This window comes from Clinocottus analis, unplaced genomic scaffold, assembly GCF_023055335.1.
Source record: "Clinocottus analis isolate CAN_PGR_092001 unplaced genomic scaffold, fCliAna1.0.p SCAF_1, whole genome shotgun sequence".
NCBI classification, from domain to species: Eukaryota; Metazoa; Chordata; class Actinopteri; order Perciformes; family Cottidae; genus Clinocottus; species Clinocottus analis.
Window position 1 is genome coordinate 25,301,317 of NW_027175820.1, and position 12,500 is coordinate 25,313,816.

The following is a 12,500-nucleotide window of genomic DNA, read 5'->3' on the forward strand; positions in this document are numbered from 1 at the left end:
TGTCTTCATCACCTACTTCCTGTCTTTATCACCTACTTCCTGTCTTTATCACCTACTTCATCTACTTCCTGTCTAAATCCCCTACTTCCTGCCTTCATCACCTACTTCCTGTCTTTATCACCTACTTCATCTACTTCCTATCTAAATCCCCTACTTCCTGTCTTCACCTACTTCACCTACTTCCTGTCTTCATCACTTACTTCCTGTCTTCATCCCCACTTCCTGTCTTCATCGCCTACTTCCTGTCTTCATCACCTACTTCCTGTCTTCATCACCTGCTTCACCTCCTTCCCTTCATCTTCACCAACTTCCTGTCTTCATGGCCTACTTCACCTTCATCCTGTCTTCATCCCCTACTTCCTGTCATCTTTTGCTTTTCCAGAGCTTTCACGAGACAGAAGAAGGTCCGGGCAGACAGACAGGTCGTCAGACAGACGGGTGTTTCGGTCGTTATGTAACCCGAGCCGTCGTCTCTCCTCCCTGAGCACCCCCCCCTCCTCCCCTCCTCCCCCATATCACATCCCCCATCTTTATATAGAAATCAATACCCTCTTAATCTGCCTCTCTCTCTCTCTCTCTCTCTCTCTCTCTCTCTCTCTTTCTCTCTCTCTCTCTCTCTTCCTCCTCCCCCCACCTCCCCTTCAACCTGTCTCATTCTCACCCCTCCATCACCCCCCCCTCCCTCTTCACCCGTCTCTCCATCTCTCTTCCTGCTGTCGTTGTGTCTGGACTCGCCCGCCTCACATTTCATTCTTCACACCGCAGACAGACACACATACACACAAATATACACAAAGACACACACACACACAGGCTGATATAACTTGTGATATTCTAGAGGACGATAATCTTCATATAATTATTCTCATTATGTTCATTTGTGGGTTGTTTGTCCTTCTACGACCAGAAAAACTCTCTGTGCAGAACTCCATTCAAAAAGTCTCCGATTTAAGACGAGCAGCCGGATAAACTCCTCCCGCTCGTCTCCGTCGGCCATGTTGAAACTGTACAAAAGGTTCAAACCGCCACCGCTTTAATTCGTCAGTAAGAAAAGAGATGAAAACACAAATAAAAACAAAAACATATCCAGATCAACGTAAACAAAAACAACAAAGACAGTTTCCAAGATGGCGGCCGATCGTCAGTGATCGTCAGCTGCTCCTCTGACAGGAAGTAGCAAAGGAGCCAAACTAACGTCTGCTAACACACTAACGCACACTAACTCTCTCTCTCACACACACACACACACACACACACACACACACACACACACACACACACACACTCTCTCCCCTCCCCCACATCTGCTGGCGAGGCAGGAGCCCACGGATGGTCGTTCTTAATTAGCCACACCGCACTCATATTCCTGATTAAACCGCTGTGTGTGTGTGTGTGTGTGTGTGTGTGTGTGTGTGTGTGTGTGTGTGTGTGATGGAAGGTTATCAGTGCATTCTTAATTGGGAAAACACTCGAGTGATTAACAGGGAGAAGAAGGGCGAGCGAGCTTCAGTCTGAGCAGAAAGAGAGAGAGAGAGAGAGAGAGAGAGAGAGAGAGAGAGAGAGAGAGAGAGAGAGAGAGAGAGAGAGAGAGAGAGTTGACGTCCTGAATAATGAAAACGCTGAAACTTTTTTTAAAGGTTTTCCAACTAAAAAAGGCAGGACGTTAATGATGAGAGTCTGAATGTAGAAGACCTCACCTACGAACTTCCTGTCTTCATCACCTACTTCCTGTTTTTATCACCTACTTCCTGTCTTCATTACCTCACCTATGAACTTCCTGTCTTCATTACCTATCACCTTTCATCATCGTCTTCTTCTTGTCATCATCCACTACTTCCTGTTTTCATCCCTTACTTCCTATCAGCATCCCGTACTTCCTTTCTTCATCATCTTCATCACCTACTTCCTGTCTTCTTCACCTCAGAAGAGGTGAAGAACACAACCAGCTCTTTGTTTCGTCCGTTGAGCGGCTCGATGAGGTGATATTGATGAGCACCAACTAGCGGATTCGCCTCGAGGGGTGAGAGGTGCATGCTGGGAGGGAGATCTGCCGAGGGCAGAAAGGGAGGGGGAGGGGGGGACTCCCAAAGTTCCCATGATCCCCCTCGGTGAGACCCCCGCCCTGGGTCAAGAGGGAGGGGGGGGGGGGGTCCTGCTGAGCTCAGCTGGGCGTCGACACGCTGACAGGCAGCTAACGAACCTGCAGGTGGTGATGTAATCCCTCAATCCAATTAAAACAGGAAGTGGGAACCAGCTGACAGGAGGGGGGGGGGGGGGGGGGGGGGGGTCCGGTCCTCCTTGAACCTGCGCTGCCTTCAGGGTCTTCACCGAGCGTCGGCTCGTTCCCGTTATGTTTCATAAGGTTGTATCCTTGTTTTACACTGAATTAAACTTCTATTCTTGTGTGTTTTCATTCCGCAAAATGATTTTATTACTCTGTTGGTTTCTGCTGAAGCGTCTGAAGACTCTCTCCTGTGAAGCTGCAGCCCTAAAACATCGTTTTCTATTTTTTATTCCTGACAGCCTCCCCCTCCGTCGTCCATCTTGGAGCACAAGCCCCGCCCCTCTGCTCCGTGGCCCCGGGGCCACTGAGCACTTCTCCCTGGATCACATCAAACCATGAAGTAGCCTCGAGGGCCCCCGCAGGACCCACCGGCTCCACCGGGGCCTAATGGAGACACCCAGACAGGTTACTAACCCCAGAGACCACCACACACACACACACACACACACACACACACACACACACACACACACAGACATCTGACAGACTGAAGCTCAACAGATGAGCCTCCTTCGTTTCTACTGAATGTAAACAAACAAGTCACGCTGTCGTTTTTCTAGAGAAGAAAGTTTCTGGAAAACAGAGGCAGAGGTCACACACACACACACACACACACACACACACACACACACACACACACACTGTTAGTCATTCCTCTGAGCTATTCTTGTTTCCCGTCTTAGTCACATAAAGTAAACACAACTCTAAAAACAGGACTGATATTTGACCTCTGACTCTCACTCTCTCTCTTTCTCCCCCCCTCCCTCTCTCTCTCTCTCTCTCTCTCTCTCTCTCTCTCTCTCTCTCTCTCTCTCTCTCTCTCTCCCTTAAATCAAAGAGAGATCTGAGGGTTGAACTCGGTGAGTGTGATCGTGTGAATAATTCAGCGTGAACATCAGGCCGTCCGGCCGCCATCTATATTTTACACCTCCGTCAACCGCAAAAAACACACAAACTTCACACCGGATGCGTCCGTCCAGTCGGAGCTCCACACTGGGAGGACTGGGAGAGAAACTGGGAGGGACTGGGAGAGACTGGGAGGGACTGGGAGAGACTGGGAGAGACGGTGGGCGAGCTGTTTTTGAAACCTCCATCTTTCTAATTGTTCTGAACATCAGTGGATTTCCTGGAAAAATCGTGTATTTGATGTTAAGTTCATTTTGAACACTGGATCCTACATTTCCCATAATGCCCCGGGACAGAGTCCTTCATTTACTGCCCCTCACCTGTTGCGACGTTAACTCCACCGTCTCTTCTTTTTTTTTAAGTTTTAAAAAAAACACAGAAAAACAATCGATCGTAGACGTCGATCTCCTCCTTTCGGCCGCTCTCTCTCCGTCGCAATCGACCTTTCAAAAATAAAACAACGCAGCGACTACAACCTGAGCCCACTTTACCCACGATGCATTGCCCCGGCGGGTCGTCCGTCCATGTCGGCGCGCCAATAAAACCCCATTAACACGACGTCGTAACAACGGCCGCCTCCGATAACCGACATAAACCTCAAATCACGTCGCAGCAGTTGACCCCCGCCCACGCACACACACACACTCAAAATTACCCAGAAACCCCTGCGGCAACCTCCAGGCCTTTCCTCTCCAACTCCTCCTCCCCCCCCATCTCTCTCTCCCCTTTCAATTTTAGCCCGGCCTGCCCAGTAATGTCCTGCTTTTATTGTAAATCTATACTCTTAATCTGGCCGGCTCCGATGGGCCTCGCTCGCCCCGATCAATACGCTACGATTGCTGGGAAGGGTCCACGGGGGCAGATAACCCCCCAACACCTCCAACACCCCCACCTACACACCCCCACCCACCACCCCCACCTCCAGACCCCCATGGAGTTAACCCTCCAAAGGGTTTAACGCTGAAACTTGACTCAAAGCTGCCGTTTGGAGGCCGAAAACAGACGAGAGCTTCACCCAAAACCAACGTTCATTCAGTAAATTATGATCAATTAGAGTCAAACAGACCAGCTGCAACTCCTCTGGTTGTATAGAAGTCTATGCTTCATGTGTTAAAGATGCATTCTCTCTCCTGACCAGCAGGGGGCGACTCCTCTGGTTGTATAGAAGTCTATGCTTCATGTGTTAAAGATGCATTATCTCTCCTGGCCACCAGGGGGCGACTCCTCCGGTTGTATAGAAGTCTATGCTTCATGTGTTGAAGCTGCATTGTCTCTCCTGACCACCAGGGGGCGACTCCTCTGGTTGTATAGAAGTCTATTTAAGTGACTCTACTTCTCTCTTGATGTATTCAGTAAACATGAGTTTATGTCTCAATCTCTAGTTTCAAGTCTTCTTCTATACAGCATGATGTTCATTTAGTAAATTATGCTCATTTAGAGTCAAACAGACCAAAAAGCAGGGGACGCTTTAGGGGGCGGGGCTACCAGGTGATTGACAGGTCGACACCAGAGACATATATAGCGTCTCTGCGTCGCTCCTCCTCAGTCCTTATATGGTCACTTCCTGTTCACTGGTTGCAAAAAAAACAAGATGGCGACGACCAAAACGCCAAACGTTATGCTTAAAAAAAAACTGATTCATGAATAAAAGCAGACTTTTTCCACGTGGGCAGAAGTAAAAGAATAAAGCGCTGATGTGAAGGAGAACAAACTAATAAAAACAACAAAAGCCTCCGTGTTGTAAATCACAGCTTCCTCGCTGCTGCTGCCGCTCCCACGAGGCCATAAAGCTTCTTAACGGCGAGACAAAGACGCCGCGCAGGACTTTCATTTTTAGCAAATGGCGATTCATTAAGAAAAAGAAAAATAAAAACAAGTCATATACAAACTCAGAGGCCTTGACTTCCCCTTTAAATATACCTTCATTTGCTTCAGATGGCAGATCAATAAAATACATTCCAATAGAAGAGGAGGCTGATGGGAAATGTAGTTTTAACATTTAATCCGGCAGTAAATAATATAAACTACAGTTATAAAAGTTTCTACTTTCAGTTATAACTATTTAAACAGTTAAATTCAGACAGAAAATGTTTTATTTACATGTGAAATAGTTCACAAACGTCTATTTCAGAATAAAATATGTACGCTTGCCAACGGCAACGAGACAATTATAGATTTTTTTGATCTTGGTTGAATTTTAGCCCAAAATTATTCAAACAATGTATGTTCATTTAAAAGATAAGTTTCAGGTAACGAAAGTTTCAGTTTGTCAAAATAAAATTTATGCCGCTTTTATTGTGAAAGTCTTGACAATGAATCTGGAAGCCGTCCCCGTTTACATCAAAGGTTTCGTCTCTTTGTGTTCACATAAGAAGATACTTTTGATAAGTTTGCACATGAAGAAAGATTCAGTTTGTCGTAAAATAATTTAGACCGCTTTTATTGTGAAACTCTTGATGCCGAAACAGGAAATCGTTTTCGTTTAAATCAAAGGTTTTTTCTTAAAATCTCCTAAATTATTTAATATGTGTTCATTAAAAAGATAAGTCTCCATGCAAAGAAAGTTTCAGTTTGTCATAAATATGATTTAGGACGCTTTATTGTGAAACTCTTGACGCTGAAACAGGAAGCCGTCCCCGTTTAAATGGAAGGTTTCTTCTCTTTGTGTTTAACCGTTGATCCGTGTCTTGTTTTCACAAAAAATCCACTAAACTAAATCACTTCTGTCAGTGGATGAGGGGGCCGCGGGTTCGATACCCGGCGTGAACCCGCAGGAGTGTGAAGCCGGAGGCGGCCGGCGAGTGCGAGAGGTCAAAGGTCGCCCTCCATCACTCTCAACTCACTTCTCCACGGGCGACATCAAAGCTGTGCAAATGGCGTCAGAGGAACAAGTGCAGTGTGTGTGTGTGTGTGTGTGTGTGTGTGTGTGTGTGTGTGTGTGTGTGTGTGTGTGTGTGTGTGTGTGTGTAAAGGCAGGTCATGACCTCCATGTAAGACCCGGCCATTAAAGCAGGAGGGCGATGGTCAGACGGCGGAGGAGGGAGGAGGGAGGGAGGACGAAGAGGTGTGTTCTGGGTAATTAGAGCTCGGCCTCCTCGTACGCGCTGACACTCTGCGGCAATTTATTGCCCCGCTCGGGCAACTTGTCCACCCATCTAATTGCAATATTAGCGTGTAATGGCGGCGGCGTTACGGCGATCCGTCAGCGCGGCGTTCTGCTGCCTCGGCAGGAAGTCGGCCATTAAGAGAAAAGACGAAGGAAACAAAGCGACCTGAGAGGAGCATTTATATGCACACACACACACACACACACACACACACACACACGCATAGAAACACACAGACACACGCACACACACACGCAGACACACACACACGCATAGAAACACACAGACACACGCACACACACGCAGACACACACACACACACACACACACAGAGACACACACACACACACACAGAGACACACAGATAGACAGACACACACACACAGACACACACAGATAGACAAACACACACACACAGACAAACAAAGATAGACAGACACACACAGACACACACACACACACATACACACACAGGCACACACGCAGACAAACAGACGGACACAACACACACACACAAAGACATACACTCACACACATAAACAGACACACACACACACACTCAGACAAACAAACAGACACACACATATAAACAGACACACACACACACACACACAAATCTGTTAAAGGAAACAAAATGAAAAGTTTCCTCCTTCAGTTATTTAATTAAATATTTTATTTTACATTTTGTTCTTCATGTTTTAACTTCTTAACGTCTTAATGTTCTTTTTTCTCTGATATAAAGTATATTATTATAAAATATGATTTAATATTATTATCACAAAAGTATTACAGACATGTTATATTAATAATGGTGTTCATTTTATTATTTACATTTTCAATATTAATTTAATATTAAATAATAATAAATATTTAAAATTATACTAATAAACTAATTTAGTCCAAAATGTCCAAAATCTGCTGGATGATTTACAGGATAAAAAGATTTTTAAATATGAGTAATAACTGAATAACAACACTTTTGGTAAATACTGATTATTTATTATTAACAATCTCAAACACAGTGATATAATATATATATATATATATATATATATATATATATATATATATATATATATATATATATATATATATATATGCCGCTAATGATGCAGATTAAACCAGATGAAATATTAATATTTTATCAAATTATTTATTATTAACAATCTCAAACACAGTGATATAATTTTTTTTATAATAATTTGATAAAATATTAATATTTCATCTGGTTTAATCTGCGTCATTAACGGCATGAATTCCCCCCCAAAAACATTGTTTCTCGCGGCAGGAAGAAACCTCTGAAACGCAGCGACACGCGAGGAAACTGTAATGAAACACGCTGCTGCGACAACACGAGACGCCTGAAGGTCAAAGGTCAAAGGTCACAGAGAGGTGAGGCAGCACGCAGACCAAGGAGAGCAAATAAAACGGAGAAAAAGAGCTTGGTGTTAAAGGATGAAACATGAGGATCAGCGCGTGTGTGTGTGTGTGTGTGTATGTGTGTGTGTGTGTGTATATGTGTGTGTGTGTGTGTGTGTGTGTGTGTGTGTGTGTGTGTGTGTGTGTGTCAGTTTGATTTATTTCAGCGAGACGTGAATTCACAACATTAAACTGCTTTACTGTAGCTACTGAGCGACATCATTTGCATGATGGGTCACTAAACACACTAAAATACCCCCCCCCCCCCCCCCACCACACACACACACACACGTGTTGTATAAATATATGTGTGTGTGTGGTTAAGTGTGTGTGTGTTTAAGTGTGTATCGGAGCTCTCGCAGTAATAAATCCTGCATTTCTTAACAGGCGCTAAAATGCAGAGAAACAAGCAGAGCTGCAGTAAATCACAGTGTGTGTGTGTGTGTGTGTGTGTGTGTGTGTGTGTGTGTGTGTGTGTGTGTGTGTGTGTATTCCCTGGGTTAGTGGACTAGTATCAGTGTCCTGTCGTGTCCTAATTACAGCGGTCGAGCAAGGAGGAAGGAGAAGGAAGGAAGATGAAGGAGGAGAAGGAAGTAGAAGAAAGAAGGATGAAGGAGGAGGAAGAAAGAGGAAGATGAAGGAGGAGGAAGGAGAATGAAGAAAGAAGGAGGAGGAAGATGAAGGAGGAGGAATGAGGAGGAAGAAGGAAGGAGGAGGATGTTAAACTTTCCATATATTTATAGTATTTGTATTGTAAATGTTAATAAAGTACTGTATTTAAAGTACCTGCTGTATACAAGTACATGAAGTAACTGCAGTAATACACACTTTGTATTCAGACTACAGCTTTTAAATCGCATGTACATTTATATTCTCTCCATTTAAGAGATTATGTTGATGTTTAGATTGTTTGTGGTTGTTTTCTTGTCAGCAGAAACAAATTTATCAAAATAAAGCTGATTTGTTTTATTAACACAATGTAAAATTATAAAATATACATTTTTTTGTGCTACTTTTTATATTCTTTGTTGACGCTGGACAGTTGAGTCGCTATCCGGCTCGACCCAGCAGCGTTACCCACAATGCATTGTGCTGGAGGGGTGTGTGTCCAGTTCATCTCATGTGTGACAGGACACACAGAGAGGTGACAAGACCTCTAAAAACACCCATCAGACACACACACAACACAACACACAGCCCCGAGGTGAGAGCACAGTGTGCGTGTGTGTGTGTGTGTGTGTGTGTGTGTGTGTGTGTGTGTGTGTGTGTGTGTGTGTGTGTGTATACATTGTATGAGTGTATGATGTATCCCCATTTCAGCATGTATGAACATGTGTATATACATTTTCTCATATATACGTAGAGAGAGTGTGTATCTATGCGTCTGTGTGTGTGTGCGTGTGCGTGTGTGTGTGTGTCTGTGTGTGTGTGTGTGTGTGTGTGTGTGTGTGTGTGTGTCTGACCTATTCCCATTCCAGCATGCATGAACATGTGAACATTTTCTCATATATATGTAGAGTGTCTGCACTCATACAGTGTGACAGTGTGTATCACCTCTACATGTGTGCGTGTGTGCGTGCACGTGTGTGCATGTGTGTGTGTGTCCTGGCCGCGGTCCAAGGCCTCTCTAACGAGCCAACATGGAGATGATACCCCCTTCATTCTCCCTCCTGACCCCCTCTGAGGTCATTGGCTCCCACCGCCGCGACCCGGCCAATCACAGCCGGGCGCTGTGACGGACAGCCGCCCGACTCCAAGGACACCGAGGGCGGAGGGATTAGACGGCGAGGACGAACGCCGCCGCGTTAATAAAGGATTGTGATGCTGAAAAAGTGCTTTTTGAAATATTGTTTTGGAGCCGTCTCATTGGCTAGTGAAGGTATATATATTTTAAAAATATATAATAAAGTCAAAGAAGCAACTAAAAAAGGATTATAACAGGTGTGAAGGTGGTGGGGGATGGAGGAGGAGGGGGGCAGGTGCATGCAGATGTTCTAAAAAACAACAAGCTCGGGATTGTCTCACAAACACACACACACACACACACACACACACACACACACACACACACACACACACACGAGGAGATTAAGGCACTTTAACGTGTTGCAAACATCAAAACATCATTCAGTGACCACAACAAACGTCCCCAAAAAAGGAAAGACGCTGCAGAACCAGAACAATCCTGTTTTTTTAGGTTTCCTGCAGCATCAAACCACCGATGCTCTCTTGATGTATTCCCTCAGTAAACATTGTAAACATGAGTTTATGTCTCAATCTCTAGTTTCAAGTTTTCTTCTATACAGCATGATGTTCATTTTGTAAATTATGCTCATTTAGAGTCAAACAGACTATAACGTAGGGGACGCTTTAGGGGCGGGGCTACAACTTTTAACTGTTTTTTCACTTGTACGTAGCCCCGCCCCCCTCGTGCCACTTCTGGTTGTTAAAACAAACCAGATGGCGGCCACTAAAAATAAGTTGCGTTCTTCGAAACAGCTACTGAAACACCGTCTGCTTCATCCGTCCATATGCAGACGATTAACCGCTGTTTTCAGATGAACTCCTATTTTGAAAAACTAGGTGGAGTGAAGTGAATCCAATCATATCGAAGCCTTTGAGGAGGATCCCATTCAGAACCCTGGAACTACGACACGGTGAGGTTGTTGTCTGGTTCTTCGGTTCCAGAACGCTGCAGAACGCCGAAGAACGGAGACGTCAATCATCCGCTTGGTGTTGATTACACAACTCACACATCAAGCGTCTCGACGGAAACGAGAGGTGAAGAAGAAGTGAGACGCCAGAAAAACAACAAATATAAATCTGACGTGTGTGTGTGTGTGTGTGTGTGTGTGTGTGTGTGTGTGTGTGTGTGACAGCCGGCGGAGGAGGAAGTCCGGAGACCGTCACTTTAACTTGTGAAGAGGAAAACGATGACACATCACAAGTCCGTGCACGTCGTGTTTTAATTGATGAACGCTGCGTTTCTCTTCAGTAAAACAGGAAACCACAACTCCACCGAGGGCTCCGGGGTTCCTTCACGTCTTCAAAATACTTCTTCCAGACTTCCACGTTAGATTTTTTTACCAAACCTTTAGCCCCCTTGACCCTTAGCCCCTTTAGCCCCCTAGTACTTTAGCCCCTTTAGCTCCTTAGCCCCTTTAGCCACATTAGAACCATAGCCCCTTAGCACCATGGCCTCTTTAGCCCCGTAGCCTCTTAGCACCGTAGCCCCTTTAGCTCATTAGTCTCTTTAGCCCCTTAGCCCTATAGCCCCTTAGCACCATAGCCCCTTTAGCCCCCTATCCCCTTAGCCCTTAGTCCCTTAGCCCTTAGTCCCTTAGCACCTTCGCCCCTTAGTCCCTTATCTCTTCATCACCAAAGCACCTTAGCCCCTTAGCACCCTGCACACAGCGGACAAATCCCCCGTTTTACATTCAGAGTGATCATCTGTAGCGCTCAACACGTCTTTGTGGACTTGCATGATGACCTGTGATGCGTTCAGGCGTTGAAGCCGCTCTGTAATTAGCGGCACTCTGCTTGTAGAATCGAATATTTGTTTAGAAAGTCAGAATTTTCATATTTTTAAAAAAAAAGCTGAGTAGAAGCAATGAGTCCGTGTTTCCAGACGGGGAAGTTCCCCGACCGCTGCGTGAACACCGAGCGTCTCAAACTGAACCCGACATGAAAACAGTGTGTTTGTGATGAGTTAGAGGAGACAGACAGGTACACGGCGGCAGAGAGACAGACAGGTCCGAGGTCAGCTCCTACCTGTCGATGATGACGGGGTCGGAGGGCGTCTCGTTGCGGTTCCCGCAGCTCTTCTTGTCACAACACCGGCTGCAGGAGGGAAAAGACACGCAGGGTGTTTTAACAGCATGTTAGCATCAGTGCTAACGCTAGCAGCAGTGCTGACGGCAAAACACTGAGAAAAAAAAATACAGATTTTTTACTTTAGTTATTTGGACAATGTGCTTCTTTCTAGGAATTCTTCAAGAGATTATTCAGACCAGCCAACATAACGTGTTACCAAAGTCTTTTATTTTGAAAAGCGGCCCTTTTTCCGCCCTCAATACTCTCTCTCTCTTTCTCTCTCTCCCTCTCTCTCGGTCCAGCTGGGTGGAGTCCAAGCCAAGGTCACTAACAGTTGGATGACACCCAGCAATGGAGGCACCACTGTGGACCCCCCCCCCCCCTCCCTCACCCACCACCCCCTCAAACCCCCCCAAACCCCTCCCCCCCTCCCCCGGTGCCGTGGCCCCTGAATCGCAGCCAGCCAACTGGGCAGCTGCTCGCCAAACCAGCCGTCCAGGTAGCCAGAGGGCAAACCGGCCGGCCGGCTCGGCGAGCGATTCATCCAAAAGCGGCCGTCCGACTGCAACATGAAACTAAAGCGGAGGCTGTGGAGGCATCTGGAGGGAGCGCTGGGTTTCTGTCTCAGCGCCACGGGCAGGGGGGCGGAGCCAAAGCGGGCGCTCGGTGTCGCGGGTCAGCGTGGCATGTTGAACAGCAGCAGGCTGAAGCCAGCGCATTAATATCCATCAGACAGACGGGGACGGGCGTTTAGTCTCCCACGGCTGGAGGAGGTCAGTGAACGCACCGCGGGGTTCAGAGTCAGACAGGGGAGTGACAATGTAATAAAGAAAAGTAACAATGTAACAAAGTAACAAAGTAATAAAGAAACAAAGTAACAAAGTAAGAAAGAAACAATGTAACAAAGTAAGAAAGGTAACAATGTAATAAAGTAATAAAGTAACAATATACTTTGATATTAAAGGACTATT

At 45.7% G+C, this 12,500-nt stretch overlaps 1 protein-coding gene across 5 annotated transcripts in view; it reads right to left on the reverse strand.

Moving 5' to 3' along the window:
- LOC137782670 (transcription factor COE3-like) overlaps window positions 1–12,500 on the reverse strand; it is a 120,284-nt gene that overhangs the window by 79,030 nt on the left and 28,754 nt on the right. For all 5 annotated transcript variants that reach the window (XM_068572212.1, XM_068572184.1, XM_068572204.1 and 2 more), the window contains exon 6: window positions 11,488–11,556. In XM_068572212.1, the coding sequence (XP_068428313.1) occupies window positions 11,488–11,556 (69 nt within the window). The remainder of the gene's footprint in view (window positions 1–11,487; window positions 11,557–12,500) is intronic.